Genomic DNA, 23,863 nt, shown 5'->3' on the forward strand with positions numbered 1-23,863 from the left:
GAACCCGGCATTTGGATGTGTTCAATCTCATGCTGTTGGACTCTGCCCATCTGTCCAGCCTGTCGAGGTCTCTCTGCAGAGCCTTTCTACCCTCCAGCAGATCAACTCCTGCCCCCAGCTTGGTATCATCAGCAAATTTACTGATGATGGACTCAGTGCCCTCATCCAGATCATCAATAAAGATGTTAAAAAGCACAGGGCCCAGCACTGATTCTTGGGGCACACCACTAGTGACTGGCTGCCAGCTGGATGTGGCACCATTCACCACCACTCTCTGGGCTCGGCCATCCAGCCAGTTCCTAATCCAATGCAGTGTGCTCCCGTCCAAGCCATGGGCTGACAGCTTGGCCAGGAGTTTGCTATGGGGGACAGTGTCAAAGGCCTTGCTGAGGTCCTGGTAGACTACATCCACAGGCCTCCCCACATCCACCAGGCGGGTCACCTGATCATAGAAGGAGATCAGGTTGGTCAGGCAGGACCTGCCCTTCCTAAATCCATGCTGGCTAGTCCTGATCCCTTGGCCATCCTGCAAGTGCTGTGTGATTGCACTCAGGATGACCTGTTCCACGATCTTGCCTGGCACTGAGGTCAGGCTGACAGGCCTATAACTCCCTGGCTCATCCAACCGGCCCTTCTTGTGGGTGGGCACAACGTTGGCTTGTCACATCCAAGGTGCTAGGTTAGTGATTGGAGTTAATATTAAAGGTCTTTTCCAACCTGAGTGATTTTATGATTCTATCCTTCTGTGATTGTTTTTTGACTTGTTAAAATGCCAGGCACTCACACTTTTTATTGAAGGGGTTTCCTTCCTCTGTGGATGAAGGATCTGAAATACTCTAAGGCTGATCAGAGATGTATTAGAAAGGAGACAAATGACTTTTTGGTCAACCAGATGCTGCCACATGGCCATAGTGTCCTGTGTGGTACTACCGTGTTGAAAAGTGCACAGAAAGGAGGAGTTTATCTTTACTTTAGTTCTTTAAAATTGTTAAATGAATCAGGGCCATACTACTCAAAAGTTTCTGCATCATTTAAGCGGCACCAGATAATCTAATAAAAACTGTGTCTCAGAATTGCAGTTTTAAGGAGCACAGCTACTGCTTGCCTTAAAAATTTAAGCTGCTAAGTACAATATTTGAACTTCAGAAAAGCTGTGTACATATTTTTTGGGGGTTTGCTCTGTGTGTAATGGTGTTGTAGGGTGTGGAAGTTTGAGAATACAGAAATTACTTTCTAGTTAACATATTCTGTTGTTCTAAGAGGTGAAATTATATCATGGCTGCCCTATTTTTGTGGTTTCCATGAATAACTCACATTTTGCTGTAAAATGTAACTAAGCTCCATGTTTTCTAGCCAGCAGAAGTTATCTTTAAGAAATGACTCTCCATCTGTGACCCAGCATTTAAGGCTCTTGATAAGAGGCCGGGATCAAGACTGCTTTCAGGTAGTTGTCATCAAAATTTCTTTAATGTTTATGGCAGTAATCAGGATATGCTTAGTATTAAAGTCTCTTTGCCCTGAAGTGTTGTTCCTTCATAAATACCAGTGAGTATTTGCACTCAGATTGCCGTGATGGGCATGGCAGCAGAGCTTAAGTCACCCTGGTAAACCTGAAGAAGAGCTGAAACAAAAGAGTGTTGCAGCAAATTTGGGCTTACTTTACAGCTACATAAGCTGCTGTATCAGCAGACAGCTAATGCTGGGTGGAGTAGCCCTTCCTGCAGGAGGGATTTCAGACCTCACTCCAAAGAGCTCTGGCTGTGTAAAGGAGGCAGACATGAAAGACTGGAATTACCATAACTAGAGGGTTTCTTTGTTACATAGTCCACTTTTTTGCCTCCCTTAAATTTTCTGATTTGATATCTAAAACTTTAAACTGAGGGAAAATTACTGTAGCAGTTTTTAAGTTCAGTCTTACCTTATGGATTGAATGCAAAAAAAATGGTCTAAGCTAGAGCCTGCGAGAATGATACCAGCAGTACAATAGCCACTGGCATGACAAGTATCATGTGGGCTCTCTTTAGTGATGGGACAAGTGGCAGCAGGTACAAACTAGAACACAGGAGGCTTCACTTGAATTTAAGGAGAAACTTCTTTGAGGGTGGTGGAGCACTGGAACAGGCTGTCTAGGGAGGTTGTGGGGGTGTCTTTCTGTGGATCTGTCTGGACACATTCCTCTGCAGCCTCCTCTAGGAGAAATTGCTTTAACATGGGGGTGGACTAGATGAACTGGAGAGGTGCCTTCCAACCCCTACTATTCTGTTTTTCTGTAAACTGAGGGGATCATTGTGGCAATATGAACTGTCTTGAACTTGCTGAGTTTTGCTGCATATTAAGCATTACAACTTTAAATACATGATCACTGTCGACTCGGTTCAGGTTTTGAAGAAGTTAACTTGGGGTTCCTGGTGAAGCAAATCTTATTGCTCTGTGTTTGTTTTTATAGCTGCAGAGTATATTTGGATCAGAAGAGCGCTCAACTATTAATTGGGAACTCAAAATTTGTCCCAAAGAAGATGCTGACATACATTTGATGTTTAGACCTACTCGGGCAACTTGCTGCTTTGCCAAGCTGGAAATCAAACAGCTGGGGATGCGATCACAGCCAGGAATTAAGTTTACTGTAAGAGGCCCAGCCTAACTTTTAATTTGAATATATATCTATTTTTTTTCATAGCTGTTTAAGATCTAGCACTGAAAAGCTGTTTCTGTTGAAAAGCTGAGCACTGTTAAGATGTGCACTATGAAGATCTGTGTATTTGTTTAAAGGTTGTTTGGGCACCGAATTTTATGGTTTGAACATTAGCCTCAGTTTTGTGTGCACTTTTTTCCCCTAGTGAAGGAAGATTTTAATGTACTATTTTAAAGGTAGCCCAAGATTTCAAGGCTGGAGCATGCTTCCTAGAAGGAAAGGTTGAGAGAGTTGGGATTGTTCAGCCTGGAGAAGAGAAGGGTGGCTTGGACAGGAGCACACTGCAATGGGTTAGGAACTGGCTGGATGGCCGAGCCCAGAGAGTGGTGGTGAATGGTGTCACATCCAGCTGGCGGCCAGTCACTAGTGGTGTGCCCCAAGGATCAGTGCTGGGCCCCATGCTCTTTAACGTCTTTATTGATGATCTGGATGAGGGCACTGAGTCCATCATCAGTAAATTTGCTAATAATACCAAGCTGGGGGCAGGAGTTGATCTGCTGGAGGGTAGAGAGGCTCTGCAGAGAGACCTCGACAGGCTGGACAGATGGGCAGAGTCCAATGGCATGAGATTGAACACATCCAAGTGCCGGGTTCTGCACATTGGCCACAACAACCCCATGCAGAGCTACAGGCTGGGGTCAGAGTGGCTGGAGAGCAGCCAGGAGAGAGGGACCTGGGGGTACTGGTTGATGGCAGGCTGAACATGAGCCTGCAGTGTGCCCAGGCAGCCACGAGGGCCAATGGCATCCTGGCCTGCATTAAGACCAGTGTGGCCAGCAGGAGCAGGGAGGTCATTCTGCCCCTGTACACTGCACTGCTTAGGCCACACCTCGAGTCCTATGTCCAGTTCTGGGCCCCTCAGTTTAGGAAGGAGGTTGACTTGCTGGAACGAGTCCAGAGAGGAGCAACCAAGTTGGTGAGGGGTTTGGAGCACAAGCCCTATGAGGAAAGACTGAGGGAGCTGGGGTTGCTCAGCCTGGAGAAGAGGAGACTCGGGGGTGACCTTATCACTCTCTACAACTACCTGAAGGGAGGTTGTAGACAGGTGGATGATGGTCTCTTCTCCCAGGCAGCCAGTACTAGAACAAGAGGACACAGTCTCAGGCTGCACCAGGGGAGGTTCAGGTTGGATATTAGGAAGAAGTTCTATACAGAGAGAGTGATTGCCCATTGGAATGGGCTGCCCGGCGAGGTGGTGGAGTCGCCGTCATTGGAGGTGTTCAGAAGGAGACTTGATGGGGTGCTTGGTGCCATGGGTTAGCTGTTTGGGTGGGTTGGATTGGTTGATGGGTTGGACACGATGATCTTGAAGGTCTCTTCCAACCTGGTTTGGTTTATTCTAAATAAAGGTTTATTCTAAATAAAGGGTCCAGGGAGACTTTATTGTAACCTTTCAGTACTTAGAGGGGGCCTATGATAAAGACCGAGACCGTTTTCTCAGCAGGGCCTGTTGTGACAAGACAAGGGGTAATGACTTCAGAAGAGGGGAGATGTAGGCTAGGTAGAAGGAAGAAGTTTTTTGCACTGGTGGTGGTAAAACACTGTCACAATTGCCCAGAGAGGTGGTAGAAGCCCCATCCCTGGAAATATTCCAGATTGGGTTGAATGGAGCTCTGAGCATCCTGATCTTATTGAAGATGTCCCTCCTCAGTGCAGGGGTGTTGGATTAGATGACTTTTAAAGTTCCCTTCCAACCTAAAGTGTTCTATGATTCTTTTAACTCTAGAACTGTTAATTAATCTGAACTTGTCTTAACTTCATTTTCAGTGAAACTTGAAATGGGCTGAATAAACTTAAGCTTTTCTATTGCTTGTGAAGTCTTTTCAGGTCCCATTTCAATCTTTCAGTTGTCTTTCTGTCTTTTATTTAGTTTACAAGAGTTGTACAGAAATTTTAGGGAAAAAAAATTGCTTTTTTTTGAGGTACTAGATTTTTTTTGGTGACTGAATGTTTTTGCCCTTCAGATACCATTATCTGGATATGGAGGAACAAGCAACTTAATTTTAGAGAATGTTAAGAAACTGCCTAGTAACTACTTGATAGAACTGGAAGCGTTGCCACCATCAACATCAAAGAGAGCTACTGTGCACGTGAAAAACACAGGTTCTCGGGCTGCCTATGTTAAAGCAGTGTGCCTTGAAAACCTAGGGGCAGGAGGAATTATGGATCCTCAGGTGCTGATGGTATCTCCAGAGAAGTTCGTGGTAAGAGAAGGAACACATGAAGTAAGTATAGTACCTGATTCTGAGCAAATATTTTTAACTGAAGTAAATACGATCAGTAAGAATGTCTGATAAATTCTTTATTCTTTGTTCTCCTTTAACTTGTGTTTAGTCCTCTTGCATTGCAGTAATTTGTTGCCTTGCTCTATACGTTGGTCCTAACAAGATATTTTTCTGGGTTGCCTGTTTGTTTTACCAGGTGATTACCATAACATGGAATCCACTGGAAATCAACCTCCAAAGTTCAACCACATTGTTAGCAGCAGTGTGGTTGTTTTGGGGAGATGAAGTTTCTAGGCAGCAGTACTTTAGGTAAGAAGTCCTTTGCTGTTGTCACAGAAACAGAGGTTAAATAAGAAGTTAAAGCTGGAGGTGGATGGTACCACGAGTAAGGTTTTAACCCGCTTTCAGAAAGAGCCGGAAGAAATCAAAAGGCATTGATTCATTGGTGCAGCAGACATGCTGGAGGGAAGGGAGGCCATCCAGAGGGACCTGGACAGGCTGAGGGGTGACCTCATTGCCCTCTACAACTATCTCAAAGGAGGTTGTAGCCAGGAAGGGGGTGGTCTCTTCTCTCCAGCAACCAGCACCAGAACAAGGGGACACAGTCTCAGGCTGCGACAGGGGAGGTTTAGACTCGAGGTGAGGAGAAAGTTCTTCACCGAGCGAGTTGTTCGTCATTGGAACGGGCTGCCCAGGGAGGTGGTGGAGTCACCGTCCCTCGAGGTATTCAAGAGGAGATTGGATGTGGCACTTGGTGCCATGGACTAGTCATGAGGTCTGTGGTGACAGGTTGGACTTGATGATCCTCGAGGTCTCTTCCAACCTTGGCGATACTGTGATTATACTGTGACATGGTTTAGTGTTGACCCTTCAGTGCTTGCTCAAAGATTGGACTGGATGATCTTGGAGGTCCCTTCCAACTGGGTATATTCTGTGCTAATGCAAAATGCTAAGAGTAGGAAAAACATTAATGTGCTGATGATCATCATGCGGTGCAAAATTTCACAACAGCTGTATTTCACTATTGCATTTACATTCCTTTGCCTGAAAGTCCTTGTATTTGTTGGCCTTGATGATATTAAAGGTCTTTTCCAGCCTCAACAATTCTATGATTCAATTTATCTTTATCCAAAGAAAGATATTAAACATAGGTGCTTTTAGCTGTTTGAATAAGGAGGTCATGCAATAGCTACATTTGTGACCTTGTTGGTAGGAAATGAGGTTTTTTTCTTCCTGTATATTTTAAAATCCTTCTTACTGATTTTTGTAGGAACTCTTTTGTCTATGACAATATTCACTGTCATTGAATCCTTTTTGAAGGGCAAAAATGAGGCAAATTTTTGATCTATTGACTTAATCTGCCTACTTGTGGCTCGAGTTCTTGACTCAAAATATAATCAGTTAGCAGCCTAGTAAGTAGCTTAGACCTGAAAATCAGTAGTGTTGAGGTGTTCTTTGCAATTCCACAGCTCTGACCCTACCTGAATACCAGATTTCTTCTTACAGAACTGTAGCTTCCCATTTTTCCCCAGGACTATTTATATCTTGATGCATCCCAGTGGTGTTTTTGTCCTGTTTGCAGTCATGCTCCTTGGTTTCATGTTCCTGCTGTTGGCTGGCACCTGCTGCCGCTGCCATTGCCTAATCAATTGTTCCTCTCAAAAGGTTTTCACTTGTGACCAAAATAGTGTTCTCCTGCTTCCTGTGGCACCTGAGACATCACTCATGTGTTTTTGAGGTACTTACCAGAAGTCTAGGGTATAGGTAGCTGTGACTGACAGCAGAGAACAACTCTCTTGGTAAAACAAGTGTCCAGGAGCCATTGTTTGAGTGGTTCCTTTCACTGTGCAGCAACAGGGCAGGTATTGCTGTAACAATTTCAAGATCAGGACAAGACTTCAGGTTTAAAGCAATGCTCACAGCTTTGAGCTTGGTGTATCTGAGAAAACATCAAGTAAACGTTCTGCTGGATTCTTAGCAACTTTACCAGCCTTCTCAAATTGTTTCCAGTACTTTCTGGTAACGTAATGACTCCTGGTGGTTCTTCTCTCTAATAGATCTAGGAATTGTGAATCTGAGAAAGAAACCAACTTAATTTCAGAACATAGCATATTGAGAAACATTGCTTTTGGTGGAGAATTTCAAGGGGAGCAACTTGTGACAGAAGGTAAGCCTATGACTTGTTAAAAGAAAACCCCACTACTTGTTTTTGGGTTGCAAAAGGTCCCTTTAGGCTTGAACCTTAGGTATTTCCCCACTTACTGTTTTGGTCACTATAGAAGCCAAAATTCTTAGTTTGGACAGATACAGTGGCAAGGTTTGGTAGGGTCGAGGGGGAACTACAGCAGTGGCTTTTGTGAGAAGCTTCTGGAAGCTTCCCCCATGTCTGATAGAGCCAGTGTCAGCTGCCTCCAAAAGAGAACTGCTGCTAGCCGAGGCCAAGCCCATCAGCAGTGGCGGTAGAGCCTCTGGGATAACATACTGAAGAAGGGGAAAATGTTCATGCACAACAGTGGATGGGATAGAGGAGCAAGAATGTGAGAGAGACCTCTGCAGGCACCAAAAGCAGTGAAGGAGGAGGAGGTGCTCTAGCTGCTAGAGCAGAGATTCCCCTAAAGGCTGTGGGGAAGGCCCTGGTGAGGCAGGCTGTCACCTGCAGCCCCTGGCAGTTAATGGTGGAGCAGCTATTTGACTGCAGCCCATAGAAGACTCCACACTGGAACTGGTGGGTGCCTAGAGGAGGCTATGGTGCTGTGGAGAGCCTGCTCTGCAGCAGACTCCTGGCAGGTTCTGTAACCCTGTGGAGAAAGAAGCCCGTGCTAGAGCAGGTTTGCTGACTCATGACCCTGCTGAGGACCTGTGCTGGAGCAGTATGTGTCTGAAGGACTGTACACCACAGAAGGCACCCACACTGGAGTAGTTTGTGAAGAACTGCAGCCCATGGAGGACCATCTTCTGTTGGAGGCATTTCACACTGAAGTGGGGGAAGAGTGTGAATAGTCCTCCCCCCGAGGAAGGAGTGACAGAATCATGTGATGAACTGACCACATTGCCATTCCCTGTCTCTCTGCGCTGCTGGTGGGGAGAAGGTAGAGAATTAGGAAGAGAAGTTAAAGCCTTCATTCTGTCTATTCAACATGAAATGGCACAAAGCCAAGGAGAAAACTTTGACTTGTTACCTGTTTGGATGAGACCTTTTTTACTGTTTTTAAATGGTACTGTGACATTCCTGACTTTCTGGATATCTGCAAGTATAATGAATGAAATACCAGATAGATGGATAGACAAGAAACTTCTCTGAAGTTGAATCTTTCTGCCAAGCCTTGGGAAGGTTTTTGTCTTGTTTGTCAGGGTGAAGAGTAGAATTTAACTTCAATTTGGTGTAGAACTTCAATTTGGTGTGTAGCACTTGTATAAAGGGGGGGAAAATAGCTATTTTATAGTTAACAAGGGGCCATTGATGTGGATTTGGATCTATATATTACACCTCATTAATACAGGTTTATGCCCAATAACTGAACTTGCAGTAGGTAATGTTTTGAAGGATCTGGGCTATCTTAGCCAACACTTTGTTAACTGGGTCTGTATCCTGAATCCCTGTTGTGTAATTTCTCAGTGTTGCAGAAGTGTTTATTTCTTTTCCTTATTAGAGTTGCTTTGTTACTCTACTTTTCAGTATGTGATATTCCCCAGAATGCAAACCATGCCCGCCTTTTCTACGCAAACATGCGGACCATCTCCCTTTTTGTGAGGGGATATTGCTTGCCTGACCTGGAATTACTTCAGTGGCCTTCTGGATGTCCTGTGGAGGTGGACAGGTAATGTAGTGAGAAGGCTGTGGAATAATGTCTAAGTGAACTGCATTTTCTTTTCACTGAAAACCTCAGTGTCAGTGATGAAAACTGATTTTCTTTGCAAGTGCAAGAGCTGTCTCTCTAATGAGACTGGTTCAAATTAATATCTGGGTGGCTTTTGTCATTTTGTTTTCTCTATATAGTCAGTTGAAACCCTTCTGATAGCTTCTAAACTGTTCCCTCAACTGACACCATTAACTTTTATCTGCAACCTTCTAGTCATCTGAAGAGACTGGGTGTTTTTTCCATAGGCACTCCCAAGGCGCATCTGGTTTTGTGGTCCTAATAGGACTATAACTATTTCATCCCTTGCAGTGAAATTTCCATGTCAGGGATGGAAATAGATATATAATAAAGGCTTTGTGGATTTTTCCTTGTTCAGACCCTGTGGCAGTATGTGCTGAGGTTATTCCCAAACTCACTGTGCCCTCAACTGAAGCCATCCATTACTGTGGGGACTTCTTTGGAGAACTGGTTGAGATCTGGTCTTTGAAATTGTGGAATCATAGGGAATTTTATGTTGGAAGTGACCTTTAAAAGTCTCTTCCAACCAAAATGATTCAATGAACCTGTAAAAACTGCTGGCTCATGATTTAGCTGCTGAACTATTTCTGTTTTTCTTAATAATGCAGAATTGAAGGCCCACGTGAAGAACTTTATTTCTTACAATTTAATACAAAATGTGGAGTAGGCTTTTAGAATTACTCAAAAGTAGTAATAAAAATACTTATGTCTAATGCAATCTTTTTTTCAGTTTTGAGAACTCTGTCAGACGTGTCAGTGCAAGCCTGGGCATTCTTCCTGTTAAAGGACCTCGGGTTCTTCCACTACCTATTGAAACTGATGAACTGGTTCAGAATAAGTCAGACACTCAACAGCCTTGGACTGCTGAACCTGAGTGCTTGATTTTGACATCTCCTTCTATTAGTAAGTGTATTTTGAAGATAATTAATATACCCACACTAGTATTAAAATAACTATACTGTGTACTATGTACTTACTTTGTAAGTGTGGCTTGGCTGCCACAGTAGCTTTACATCTAAACAGTAAACTTGGTTTGAGCTTGGTTGTCAAGGGCTAGGACTGGGCTGGTCACTAAGTTAATAGATGCTCTTTATGAACCCTTCTTCTTTCCCAAAGGGAAGAGAAAGGGAATAAGGGAGAGAGACTGATGTGGGGGAAAAGAAAAACAAGTCAACTGTAATGAAAATAACAATGAAGTAAACCAGATACTAACAGATAAAAGCCAGCCCCTTGATGGCAAATGATGTCATCATTACCACTAGTGCTGTGTACAGGCGCTAGGGAAGTCCCAGACTGGACTCAGTGGCAGACAGGAATCTGACTCAGGAGCTGGATTCAGGAACATTGATTAGGATTGAAGGACTGAAGACAGAATGGACAGACTCCTCCTTGGGCTTCAGCCATTGAAGAGGAGGCTTGACCCTGGTGATCCCTCAGCTTTTTACTGAATATGACATTCATGGGATAGAAACACTTGTTGGTCAATTTAGGGTCACCTGAACTCTCTGCTCCTCCCTACAGGTATTAGCTATTGCTTACTGCATTTCTATGTAGAGGACAAGACTTAGCAGTGACTTTGCCTAGCCTTTGGCAATAACTCTTCCCATCAGTGCTCTTACCCCTAGAAGTAGCCACTAGAAGCTGTGCAAACATGCCCAGAACTTCAGAAGGTGCCCTCATGGAGCAGAGACTGAGCTGAGAAGTAACAGTAGTGACCAGAACTAACTCTGTTCTAGCTCAAACCAGGGCAATGAGTTTGGTTAAAGTGTCAGAGTTAGTGTGCTCTGTGTGTACACATTATATGCAGTGCATACCTATGAAGACTTTGAAAGCATTGTGAAAGTAAAAAGAGAGCGAAAAAGGCTTTATTTTAATTGATGCATCTTGGAATGTTGGGCACTCCTGTGAATTTTTGTACATGTCTTATAGCTTTCTTTTAAATCTTACAGGTGGAACAACAGATACTGGACAGGTACAAATTGTCAACAGCTCTAACAGGACATTGGCATTTGAGCTTACATGGCCAGTCCGCTGTCTTACTGTCACCCCACAACACGGAGTTGTTGAACCAGAGTAAGTTTCTCCTCACAGGTTCCTTCACATGTGAAAGTGTGGTGAGGTTTTGGGTGAATTTGTAGCTATTCCAGGTAATTGAGGAATTTTAGTTAGTTGATAGAAACTTATTTTGGTTTAAATTACTGAAATAGTTCTAAGGTGTAGTCTTTTTGTCAGCTCACATGCAAATCTAGCTTTCATATTTTAGGACCTTAACCCTTTATAGTTCTGTGTGCTGGGAATGTTCTGTCACCTACAAAGTCACTTTGAGGCCAGGAGTTTTCTGTGCCTGGAAATACTGTTGTTGTTGCATAATTTTCCAGGAGCTGCACAGTCAACAAAGCTGAAGCTTTAAAAGTCTCTCTTTTCCCTGATTGTGGTTGTTGAAAATTAATATGTGAATTTAAAACAAAAAGTATTTCCTCCAACCTCCAAATTACAGTTTTTGCAGAATGCTGCTGCATTCTGGGAAAGTAAGGACATCCTATTTTCAAACTCAAGACAGTGGAATGATTAATTAAAAAGAGGGAATTGTTGGCCTCCTCTGCAAGGAATTTTCTTGTACTGCCTAATTTTAAAATGCATTCCCTCTTCACTTGGAAAGAATGAGCTGAAACATCACATGTAGGCCAGATCAAGAACAGAAAGTAGGAAACAGACCTGTGGGAACAGCTGAACTAAGCCCAGCAAGCTGTGCCTGCCCAGTTTCCACCTTTTCATGACTGTGTTCCTGTAGTGCCAAAATCAGTCACCCTGTCAGTACAGGAGCCAGCCAGAATCTTTTGTGCTATGCATTGTGATGGCTGGAGCCAACTATATTCTTGAACTGATTTAAGCCACAAAATGAGAAGGCTTGATCTCACAGGGATAGTCTAAGAAGGTCCAAAGATCAAGGATTGACTCTACCATGCTAGAACAAGCAGACAATCCCCTGATTCACCTTGACTGAAGTCCTTTGGTCATATGGAATGAGCTAAAGGCAACTTCTAACTTGCCTGAATGTGTAATAATGGAAGCCATGAGTCCCCACAGAGTTTTGTAGTGTTTCAGGAGATTTGCTTGTGGAAGTGAACTGCAATTAGCCTCTGACGTGTTGCTGTGCCTCAGTATTAAGAGTATTGGCAAGGGAGGGATTTTTTTTTTACACTGAGGGTGGTGAAACACTGGCCCAGGCTGCCCATGGAGGTGGTAGAAGCCACGTGCCTAGAAACATTCCAGGTCAGATTAGATGGAGCTCTGAGCAAGTTTCAGATGTCTCTGCTCAGAACAGGGACACTGGACTGACCTTTGCAGGTCCCTTCCAACCTAGAGCATTCTGTGAGTGCTGTAAAAAGAATAGTACTTTTTTAGCAAGAGCTGTTGGAATCTCCAAAGGCTGAAAGAATTACCTTTGGAAGGTATTTCTTCCCTAGGTTTGGTTCCTTTTGCAGCAGTGAAAGTATTGAGAGTTAGTGTCTTTAGGCTGAATGGGACTCTGAAGGACACATGTTTTGTGACCCAGGCAAGCTGGATTTGCCTGAGAAGTTTTCAGTAAACATCAAAGACATGCCAGAGGCTCAAAGAGCAGAATGGTTGGTGTCAACAGGCAGTGTGTCTGCTCAGTAAATTGTGCTCTCATGTACAGTTTGCACTTGAGAGAGAGAACCATGAGGGAAAAGATTCTGAAAACAGATTAAAAAAATCCCTCCACAGTTCTCTAAGGAAATATCAATATCCTGATGTTAATGGCTTTGAAATATGGAATCTGATGGCTGAAGTTTGTAGCTATGACCATATTGTGACAATGATCGTGGGATGGACTTTCCTGTGGGGACTGATCTTGTTCCTACAGTGAGCTCTGCAAATGCCAGGTGCTGTGCTAATGACATTTTAACCTACAGCTGAAGAATTAGCTTGAGTGCTTTTGCTAATATACAGCCAAGGACCTTTATTTACTTCAGTCTTTTTAAAATGAGTATAAAAATCACTGAAGTGCTCACTTTCTCTTTTCTTTCACTGAAGTGTCTCTGGAATAGAATATGGAACACTAACTCAGAATTTATCTTCTCACTGGTCTAGTTACTGTGTGATGTCTTAACTGCTTCACTTGAGGTTAGACTCTTCAGCATCCCCTGCTCTAAAGAACTATAGAAGGCATTGACAACATTGAAAAGCTTTTCTTCTTCTCCAGTATCTGTCTGCATGGGAGGAAGGAAAGCAAGCTGCCTCTCTAGAAGCAGAACTAGTTAAAAAGAGTCTTGAAATGCATTTTGTGCAGCATGCCATTCCTGCACCGACTTTTCAGCAACATGCAGCTGTCTGCTTTACAGGGCCTGACCAGTAGTGTACGTTAACAGATGAGATTTACTCTTTCCCTATGACCCCTTATACAATCATCAATGCCAAGTTTATAAAGGATGTTAGTGTTAAGTTTCTGACTAGTAAAGCTTGATAATTCATTGGATAGCTGAAAACTTGATGATAATCTAGAGAATTAAACTTTATTGACTTGCTGTCTTATTGCATCCTTTTGGGGAGGGGAATTAGTGAGATCTGTTCTAGATTTGCATTCTGAGTATCATACTATTTTGTTTGTTTGTTTTTTAGGAGCAGTACACAAATTTTGGTCAGTCCTAATCCATCACTTGCCACAAAGCCTTCATTAATTCCTTGGAGTGGCTTAATCTTCATCCATTGTGGTAATGGACAAAAGGTACATAGTTTATTTGAGAGCTGAGATTGCAACTGTCTTTTCTTTGCTGGGTGAAGTCATGGAATTGGTTGGAAAAGATCTGTAAGATTCTCAGGTCAAACCATTTACGCTACCAAGTCTGCTGCTGCATCCTGTCCTTAAGTGCCCCATCTACACATCTTTTTAGATACCTCTAGGGATGATGGTTCGAGCACTTCCCTGGGCAGCCTGTTCCAGTGCTTAAGGTCTAATAATGTTGCTAAAACCTTTTAGGTGTGACATGACATTTCTGTCAACTTCCATGATTCTCTTCAATTTGTGAAGTTCTCTTTTAAGAAAAGGAGAAGAAATACTGTGGTGTGAACACTTAGACTGTTGGCAATTCAAAGTGAATGTTGTTTCCCCACTGTTGCTTTATGCATCCTTTCTAGAAAAGTGAAATATATACACATACACATGCATCTGTAAAAGGAGTCTATATGGTATTTTAAAAGGCGAAGGAGGTTATTGAATAAGTCACCAGAGCTCCTTTTGAGCTCTCTTAGGGTAAAATTAAGCTTCTGGCTGACAAGTCTGTGGTGAAGAACATCTAGAAGAGGTTTGTGCTCTTCCTTCATTTTAATCAAAGCCTTTTCCCTGTTTAAATGAAGAGATAGAAATAAAATGTATGAAGCCAGCAGTCTCTTCTTTCATCAGTGTAAAAGCAGACTCCCTGCTGTCCCTAGAGATATTCAAGGTGAGGCTCAACAGGGATCTGGGCAACCTGATCTAGTTGAGGATGCCCCTGCTGACTGCAGAGGGAGTTGGACCAGATGACCTTTGAGGTTCTTTCCAACCCAGACCTTTCTATGATTCCTCAAAGAAATAACTGGGTTTTTATATTTACAGCCAGTATTTATTTTGAGTTACTTATAACAATGTATGGAAAGAGAAGACACTGAAAGGATAAACCTACATATGTTTTCCTTTTTGATGGGGAAAGGTGAGGTTATCAAACAGAGTTGGAAACTGTCTTTAAAATACACCAAACAGGGAAGTTGTGGAAAAGAGTTCAGAAGGAAATGCAGACTCCACATAATTAACTATGTCACAGTATCACAGTGTATCACAGTATCACTTAGGTTGGAAAGGACCTCGAGGATCATCGAGTCCAACCTATCAACACAGACTCCATGACTAGACCATGGCACCCAGTGCCTCATCCAATCTCCCCTTGAACGCCTCCAGGGACGATGACTCCACCACCTCCCTGGGCAACCCGTTCCAATGACGAATGACTCGCTCGGTGAAGAACTTCCTCCTCACCTCGAGTCTAAACCTCCCCTGGCGCAGCTTGAGACTGTGTCCCCTTGTTCTGGTGCTGGTTGCCTGGGAGAAGAGGCCAACCCCTCCCTGGCTACAACCACCCTTCAGGTAGTTGTAAAGGGCAATGAGGTCACCCCTGAGCCTCCTCTTCTCCAGGCTAAACAATCCCAGCTCCCTCAGCCTCTCCTCATAGGGCTTGTGTTCAAGGCCTCTCCCCAGCCTTGTTGCCCTTCTCTGGACACGTTCAAGTGTTTCGATGTCCTTCTTAAACTGAGGGGCCCAAAACTGGACACAGTACTCAAGGTGCGGCCTAACCAATGCAGAGTACAGGGGCACAATGACCTCCCTGCTCCTGCTGGCCACACTATTCCTAATGCAGGCCAGGATGCTATTGGCCCTCCTGGCCACGTGGGCACACTGCTGGCTCATATTCAGGTGGCTGTCGATCAGCACCCCCAGGTCCCTCTCTGTTTGGGAGCTCTCCAGCCATTCCGACCCCAGCCTGTAGCTCTGCATGGGATTGCCGTAGCAATATGAGAAAAGGATTTGAGAAGGAACCTACTAGGACAAAAGTGGAGAATGTAGCAAACCCAATCAAACTGTAAGGGATGTGGTAGTCAATAATGCTTTTGCCATTTCTTTGGTACCTATCCAGTCAAGCCAAAAGCATGCTAAGATTGAGAAGGGTAAGGAAGGTGGTGAAGAGTCTGGAGAACAGGTCTTACGAGGAAGCTGAGGAAACTGGGATTGTTTAGTCTGGGGAAGAGGAGGCTGAGGGGAGACCTTGCTCTCTACAACTCCTTGAAAGCAGGCTGGAGTGTCATGTAGGTCAGTCTCTTCTCCTAGTAAAGAAGTGATAGAAAAAGAGGAAGTGGCTTCAAGTTGCACTGAGGGACTGTCTCTGTCCGGAGAGGGAAAGAGACTCAGTTCTTTTGAATATTCCCGTGTTGTGAAAGTAGAGGCACAAACGAGGCCAAAATATCAACAGCTAGGCTGTTTATTACATAAATAAAGTGGATGGACCAGAAGGGGAGGGAGAAAATAGGGAGAGAGAGAAGAGGAAAAGAATTATATTACCACACCCTTTCTCCCCCCCCCAAGACAGTTTGAGTCTGTGGAGGAAAGGTGCTGCAGGAACTGTTGGGTCTGTAGAGAAAGGGTGCTGGGGCTTTGGCTGTAGAAGAGATGTGGTCCTCTGGGCAGCCTCTTCAGCTCTCTGAGTTGCAGCAGGTGGAACTTAGGACATGGAAAGAGGGTTCTGCTTCTTCCAGGCTCCATGGTGATGTCTCTGTCATTTTTCTCTCCTGATATTCTCTTGTTCCTCTCTTGTTTTCCTTCTCAGCAGCATTGTCCTTCTCCTGTGTTTCTCTTCACCTGTGTTTTCCTTCCATTGAGCCAGTAGTTGATCAAGTCTTTTATACAGTTTGTAGTCCTTAGGTATGTGTCCAAGTATTGTCCCCCAGGAAATCAGGGGCCAGGTGGTGAATCCATTGTCTCACCATCCTCCTTTTCTGGGGTACCTGATGGGTGGAGGTTATTTGTATTCCCGAAGGTGGCCTCGGTCCATTGTTGTCAGGCCAGCTGTGGTCCAGTGAGCAATGTTATCTTTGCACCCTCCCAAGAGTTGTTCCAGTGGCTCTGCCCAATACACATCAGCTATTGTCTGGGCAAGCAGCAAAGGTGATTTTATCTTTGTCGAGTCACATCAGGAGAGAAAAGCTTTAGTCTCTCACAGGGACATTTACATTGGCTATCAGAAGAAACTTCTTAGCTGAAAGGATTCTCAAACACTGGAATAATCTCCCTGGCAGGGAGGTAGTTAAAAAAATGCAGGGTGCTGAGGGACATGGTTTAGCATGAGACTTGGTAGAGTTAGATAATGATCTCAAAGGATTTGATCTCAAGGGTCTTTTCCAACCAAAGTGATTCTATGATTTTCCTAGCATTAGCAGAAGTTTGTGGAAGTAGTGATGATGTAGCAGAAGTGAACATAAATCTGAGCAAGGCAGCCCTGTTCCTGTTCTCTGTGAGCAGGGAATATTGTAGGAGCTGCCAATTAAATGTAACCTGTTTAAATAATTTTTCATATTGAATTAAACCATTTGAATAGTAAATTTTCCTCTTCTCCTAAATTAAATTTGTCCCAAGAATCTGAATTTTGAGCTAAGGTTAGAGAAGACCCAGTGATTTAACCTGAGACACCCTTTTTCTGTTGAAATGTAACAGTGAACATCATAAGATCTTCCAGCTCAGGGAAACAGAGATAAATCAATTGGTTTGTTAATGTATCCATGTTCACATCTTTCCTTTTCTCCAAATTGTGCCAAAGTCTATCCAAGTGCAGATTCGTGAGGCAGTTGCAGGGAGTGTGCCTGGAACAGACTCTCCATCTAGAAGCTCTGAGTTACTTTCTCTACAGCCTGAAAACTCTTCTGCTCATGTGAAGCCTGTCCGGGTGCTCCTGCACCCACAAATGGCAGTACTGATAAAGAACGAAAATCTTTCTTTTCCTAGGACGAGACCTGGCCTCAGATCAGGTAACATCTGCTGAACTTAGTAAATAAAATATCTGTAGTGCCTTGTGTTTACAGGTATTGTGTCCTGTATTGCCTGTTTGGGAATTTGATGCCTTGATTTGGGCTTTGCTCTTTTAATCTGATCAGCGTGATTGAACGGGTTTGCTCTCCTGGCTTTACATTGGAATGTAACTCCTTGTGATGGAACTCCTTTCATAAGTGTTTCTACTTTTATTTAATTCCCTTTTTTCCCTTTTTTTTTTATTCTTTCATCTTCCTTTTTTGTTTTCCTCTTTCCCACTGCCCCCACCCCTGCTTTCCAGACAGCTTAGTTGCCTGTTTTTAAGCAGCTGTGATGAATGTGACAATATTGTGCTTGAGCAAAGGGTGTCATGAGCGTACTGCATTTTGCTGAAGCTCTTTTTGGTCAGCCCACTTCTGCAGCAGACCTGTTCTCCTTACTTGTTTGTGTCCCTAAGATGTGAGAAAAATCTGTGTGAGGGCAAGAAATAAATGTTCTTCCTTGAGATGATAGGAATGTCAGTTATGAATGGCTATCCTTGTCTGCTACTTAATGATCAAGGAGGACACTATTGATAACGGAGACACAAATCCTTCATTGGTACATTTAATTCCAGTAATGCTTAAAGGTCTTTGCATTACTGTAGGAAACCATCATTCTCTTGTCTAGATACCAGCTTTTTTTTGTTTTAATAGTAGTGCTTAGCTTTCTTTTCTAGGTAGTAAGGATTTTGATCAGAGGGCTGAAGCACCTCTCCTATGAGGACAGGCTGCAAGAGTTGGGGCTGTTCAGCCTGGAAAAGAGAAGGCTCCAGGAAGGCCTTATTTCAGTATCTGAAGGGGACCTACAGGAAGGCTGGGGAAGGACTGTTTAGGAGTGCTTGTTGCAATAGGATGAGGGGCAGGGGTACATTTAGGTTGGACATTAGGAGGAAGTTCTTGTAAAATGAGTGTGTTTAATACACTAAAACAGGTTGCCCAGGGGTGTGGTTGAGGCCCCATCCCTGGAGAAATTCAAAGTCAGATTTGATGTGGCCCTGGGCAACCCGATCTAGTTGAAGGTGTCCCTGCTGACTTCAGGGGGGTTAAACAAAATGATCTTCTCCAACCTGATGCAATCTGTGAATAAAAATACTTAATATACTTGTCTGATATTTCCCTTCTAGCAACTCTACTGGAAATGGAGAACAAAGGGAATGAAGATGTGAAGTGGCATTTGTCACCGATTCCACCACCCTATGTTAGAGTGAGTGAATGCTTATCTTGGTAGTTTTATACAAATCTCTTAGGTTTTTTTCCACACTCTCCCCCTCCATTCTTTCAGAGGATATATATCTCAGCATCAGCTCTGTTATAAAGGAGGTTTTTGCATCCTTTCATATCAGGGACATGTTTTATGTGCTGGTTGATGGTAGGCTGAACATGAGCCTGCAGTGTGCCCAGGCAGCCAAGAGGGCCAATGGCATCCTGGCCTGCATCAAGAACGGTGTGGCCAGCAGGAGCAGGGAGGTCATTCTGCCCCTGTACACTGCACTGGTTAGGCCACACCTCGAGTCCTGTGTCCAGTTCTGGGCCCCTCAGTTTAGGAAGGAGGTTGACTTGCTGGAACAAGTCCAGAGAAGTGCAACGAAGTTGGTGAGGGGTTTGGAACGCAAGCCCTATGAGGAGAGGCTGAGGGAGCTGGGGTTGCTCAGCCTGGAGAAGAGGAGACTCAGGGGTGACCTTATCACTCTCTACAACTACCTGAAGGGAGGTTGTAGACAGGCTGATGATGGTCTCTTCTCCCAGGCAGCCAGTACCAGAACAAGAGGACACAGTCTCAGGCTGCGCCAGGGGAGGTTCAGGTTGGATGTTAGGAAAAAGTTCTATACAGAGAGAGTGATTGCCCATTGGAATGGGCTGCCCGGGGAGGTGGTGGAGTTGCCGTCATTGAAGGTGTTCAGGAGGAGACTTGATGGGGTGCTTGGTGCCATGGGTTAGTTGTTTGGGTGGGTTGGATTGGTTGATGGGTTGGACACGATGATCTTGAAGGTCTCTTCCAACCTGGTTTGGTTTATTCTAAAGGTTATTCCTTTTTAAATCTTCCATGTAGCTCCCTGACTATGAATCAGTCAGTGCACTGTGAGATGAACTCTTGTTCACGTATTGGCTTAAAGAGTTTGCTTGTGGTCACCCAGTATCAACATGAAGTGATCACAGAATCATGGTATCTTGGTTGGAAGATACCATCAAGATCAAATCCAACTGTTAACCCAGCACTGCCAAGTCACCACTAAACCATGTCCCTGAGTATCTTTTATATATCTGCAGGGATAGTAACTCTCTGAAAGACAGGTGTCCCTTTTGACTCCAGAATGCTTCACTTGCCTTGTTTTGAGACTCATGCAAGTGGATTTGTGTTGTGCGTGGTATTTCTGGAGGTAATCTACGTTACCAGTGGTGTCACCAGTGCAATTATTGCAGCTACACCATTGATACTTGTAAATGCTTCCCTGTTGTTTTGATAGGTTGGAATGCTGTGATGATCACTTTGATTTTATGCTAGAATTATTATGATATGTTGTAGTAAAATGATAAATGGTCATGTAACACTCAGCTGTAGCCCAGAAGATGGAGTATGCCATCTTCCAGTCAGTGCACCACTTCTAAACTGCAAGTCAGTAGTCGTAATGACTGCCTAGATGTTGCAGTAGTTCTAGTCTATATTCATCTGCTTTTAGGAAGTCAGTATAATTTGCTCACTTGAAAGCAGCTTGATTTGGTGTATTTTCTCCAGCCCTTTACAAGGGGGGGTGTGTGTGTTTGTGTGTTGGTTTGGGCAGGGTGGTTGTTTTGGTTTTGTTTTGTTATGTTCTGCCTTCTGAATCAGACTCATAACTTCATTTGCAGGACAGAAGTGGTCGCTTCCATAGGGCTACTTCCTCCGTTTTCACATGCTCCCCTGTTTCTGGTACTCTCGAAGCTCACAGAGAAATGACGGTAAACTAATGTTTGTGAATGTTTCAAGCTTATTAGCAAGTTTCTGTTGTAAACCAGATTCTTACATGAGAAATTCTCTGAAAGAACAGTTGAGTTTTTGAAGCTGATCATATTATTATCTGATCACGATAAAATGTTTGCCTTCCATTTCTGGGTTGTATGAGGTAATCAGTGTGTACTTAAAACAGCTGTTACTGACTCAGCTGAGTCAGCTAGAATACATCTTGTTTGGTCTGGAGGAAAGAAGGCTCTGGGGAGCCTTCTGGCATTCCAGTACCTGAAGGAGGCCTACAAAAAGACTGGAGAGGGACTGTTTACAAAAGCCTTCAGTGATAGGATGAGGGGCAACAGTTTCAAACTAGAGAAGAGTAGATTTACATTGGATGTTAGTAACAAACTCTGTGAGGGTAGTGGAACCCTGGAACAGGTTGCCCAGTAATGTAGTTGAGGCCCCATCCCCGGAGGTGTTCAAGGTTAGGCTCAACAAGGTTCTGGAAAACCTGATCTAGTGTAGGATGTCCCTGCTGACTGCAGGGCAGTTGGACTAGATGACCTTTGGAGGTGCCTTTCAACCCTAACACATGATTCTATGCAATGTATAGATGACTGATGTGATGGCTTTCTGTAGGTTTTTTTTTTTTATTAAAGAGCATATGTTCTAGAACATAAAATTGGTTGTAAAATGTTTTGTGAAAGTCCTCAAGAAAATTGAAAATATTATTGGGATCTTATGAAACTATTGTGGAAAAACTGCTTTAATTTCCTTAGAAGCAGTCTTATCATACTTGTTGAAGAACCATTTGTCTGTTCCTAAAGCTGGATTTGTTTGATTTACAATTGAATCTCGTGGCCACTAGAGGGTTTCATAACCACAGTTATAAAGCACATCCAAGGACATGCTGAACGAGTTGCTGTGGGACTGTTGTCCCTCAATGCTACTTCAGTCTGTCTGTTCATGAACACTTTTTTTTAACCATTATGGATTATTATGACCATATAATGCTGCAATTTGTAATCTGTTTATAAAAACCTGACTCTTGTCCAGGTGTCCAGTTACCGTATCTTGAAAGCCCTTATTTGACTTAGTTTCATAGTTTCATTCAGGGTTGGAAGGGACCACAAGGATCATCTAGTTCCAACCCCCCTGCCATGGGCAGGGACACCCCACACTAGATCGTGCTGGCCAGAGCCTCATCCAGCCTGCTCTTAAACACCCCCAGGGACGGGGCCTCGACCACCTCCCTGGACAACCCATTCCAGTGCTTCACCACTCTCATGGGGAAGAACCTCCTCCTCGCATCTAGCCTGAATCTCCCCACCTCCAGCTTCATTCCATTCCCCCTAGTCCTATCACTCCCTGAGATCCTGAGAAGTCCTTCCCCAGCCTTCCTGTAGGCCCCCTTCAGATACTGGAAGGCCGCAATTAGGTCACCTCGGAGCCTTCTCTTCTGCAGACTGAACAGCCCCAACTCCCTCAGTCTGTCCTCATAGGAGAGGTGCTCCAGCCCCCTGCTCATCCTTGTGGCCCTTCTCTGGACACCTTCCAGCACCTCCACATCCCTCTTGTAATAGGGGCTCCAGAACTGGACACAGTACTCCATCTTTGCTTTAGCAATTCTACTTCAAACATATTTGAATAACATGTGCATTATTGACACCTCAGGCTGTTGGCTGGAGCTGATAAGGTACAGTGCTGTCATGATTTGCTGGTTTTTGCAGTGGGTCTGATAGCATTAGGCTAATAGGATGTCATTGTGGTGATCTTTCTGCTACTCTCCTTTCTTCCCGCATCCTCACCTCTGAAAACAATGCAGGTTTGTTCTTGGGTTAACCTGGGTCAGCGCTGTATAGAGACAGCTTTTGTTACATTGGTGGCCTTTATGGATGATCAAATACACATCCTGCAAGTTGGTTTAAATTTCAAGCTTTCTAGTAGTTATAGCTCACTGTGCTGCCGACTTGGAGCTGGAGGAGTGCAGTTGTTCGCACCTTAGCTAACAGATGAAGGAAGGTAGCACTGTCTTTCAGCTGCACATATTTCCCCTCCTGGTCCCCTTCTGCCTCATTTCACTGATAGAAATAGTTGTGCAAGCACTCACTGGCTTCACTTAAAACAGATTAGCTGAAATGTTGAGTTTTCTTGCACAACCTGTTTCATCTCTGTTTCTCTTGTGGGGTAAAGAGGACAAGCTGTATTGTTTTCTACAAGATCACCTGTGTGTGGATATATGTTCTCTAGTGTGTAAAACTTTGTGCTGGCTTAGCTGCAGCTTTGTGTGGGCGAAGATGTATAGATTATCTCGATAAGCTTCTGCAATATTTTTCTCTTGTAGGTTCCTGTAATCTTTTCCCCTAAAAATGAAGGAGAGCGCTTTGAGTTCTGGAACTTTGAGTGCCACCCGGTTGAAACATCTCGTTACAGATACACAATAAAACTTCTTTTTCATGGAATAGTGAGTATATAAATACAGTAAATTCTGTCATGAGCACACATTTTTTGCAATACCTTACTTCTACTCTACAGTACTCAAAAAATCAAAGCGTGGTGGTTGGAAGAGACCTCTGGAGATCTAGTCCAGCCCCTTGCTAAAGCAGGGTCACCTGGAGTAAGTTGCACGGAAACATGTTGAGATTGCTTTGAATCTCTCCAGAGAAGAGAGATCTCCAGTGGTTTTCTCTCCTCTTGCTTTAAATCTCAACCTCACAAGCCCTATGAGGAAAGACTGAGGGAGCTGGGGTTGCTCAGCCTGGAGAAGAGGAGACTCAGGGGTGACCTTATCACTCTCTACGGATACCTGAAGGGAGGTTGTAGACAGGCAGATGATGGTTTCTTCTCCCAGGCAGCCAGTACCAGAACAAGAGGATGCAGTCTCAGGCTGCGCCAGGGGAGGTTCAGGTTGGATGTTAGGAAGAAGTTCTATCCAGAAAGAGTGATTGCCCATTGGAATGGGCTGCCCAAGGAGGTGGTCATTGGAGGTGTTCAGGAGGAGACTTGATGGGGCGCTTGGTGCCTTGGGTTAGCTGTTTAGGTGGGTTGGACTGGTTGATGGGTTGGACGTGATGATCTTGAAGGTCTCTTCCAACCTGGTTTGGTTTATTCTAAATAAAGGTTTATTATTATTATTCTAAATAAAGGTTATTATTCAAACAAGCTTACAGAGAATCTATTGCAGTTAAGAAGAATTATTTCTCATGTTTAGGTAAGTGAGCTGAATGTGAAGAGCTTTGTACACTCAGTATCGCTCTATTAGCTTTGCTGTCATCTCCAGAGAGGTTTGACTTGATTTTTGCTAAGAAGCCCAGATAAAGATTTGGGATCTCTCTTTAAGCTACCAAGCCTGTTCCAATACTAGGAACCTTACCCTTCTTATCAGGGTACCTTACTTTTTACTTTATAGGTTTCTTGTTCTTCCCAGTAGTTGATTGTGCTGAAAAGGGATCTTGGTAAATAACTTCTAGTTTGGGCTTGAAGAATGAGGACTAATTTGTTAGTTAACAAATAGTTAAGTAACGAATCATGT

At 43.8% G+C, this 23,863-nt stretch overlaps 1 protein-coding gene across 3 annotated transcripts in view; it reads left to right on the forward strand.

Moving 5' to 3' along the window:
* Positions 1-23,863, forward strand: part of CEP192 (centrosomal protein 192) — a 79,104-nt gene that overhangs the window by 41,562 nt on the left and 13,679 nt on the right. For all 3 annotated transcript variants that reach the window (XM_068147654.1, XM_068147655.1, XM_068147656.1), the window contains 13 exons: positions 1,354-1,444; positions 2,447-2,623; positions 4,657-4,917; positions 5,114-5,226; positions 6,975-7,084; positions 8,594-8,735; positions 9,526-9,698; positions 10,745-10,868; positions 13,437-13,542; positions 17,156-17,363; positions 18,530-18,609; positions 20,253-20,342; positions 22,676-22,795. In XM_068147654.1, the coding sequence (XP_068003755.1) occupies positions 1,354-1,444; positions 2,447-2,623; positions 4,657-4,917; positions 5,114-5,226; positions 6,975-7,084; positions 8,594-8,735; positions 9,526-9,698; positions 10,745-10,868; positions 13,437-13,542; positions 17,156-17,363; positions 18,530-18,609; positions 20,253-20,342; positions 22,676-22,795 (1,795 nt within the window). The remainder of the gene's footprint in view (positions 1-1,353; positions 1,445-2,446; positions 2,624-4,656; positions 4,918-5,113; positions 5,227-6,974; positions 7,085-8,593; positions 8,736-9,525; positions 9,699-10,744; positions 10,869-13,436; positions 13,543-17,155; positions 17,364-18,529; positions 18,610-20,252; positions 20,343-22,675; positions 22,796-23,863) is intronic.

The sequence above is a fragment of the Melanerpes formicivorus genome, unplaced genomic scaffold, assembly GCF_026170545.1.
Source record: "Melanerpes formicivorus ecotype bairdi unplaced genomic scaffold, bMelFor1.0.p_v2 SCAF_15, whole genome shotgun sequence".
Classification (NCBI taxonomy): Eukaryota; Metazoa; Chordata; class Aves; order Piciformes; family Picidae; genus Melanerpes; species Melanerpes formicivorus.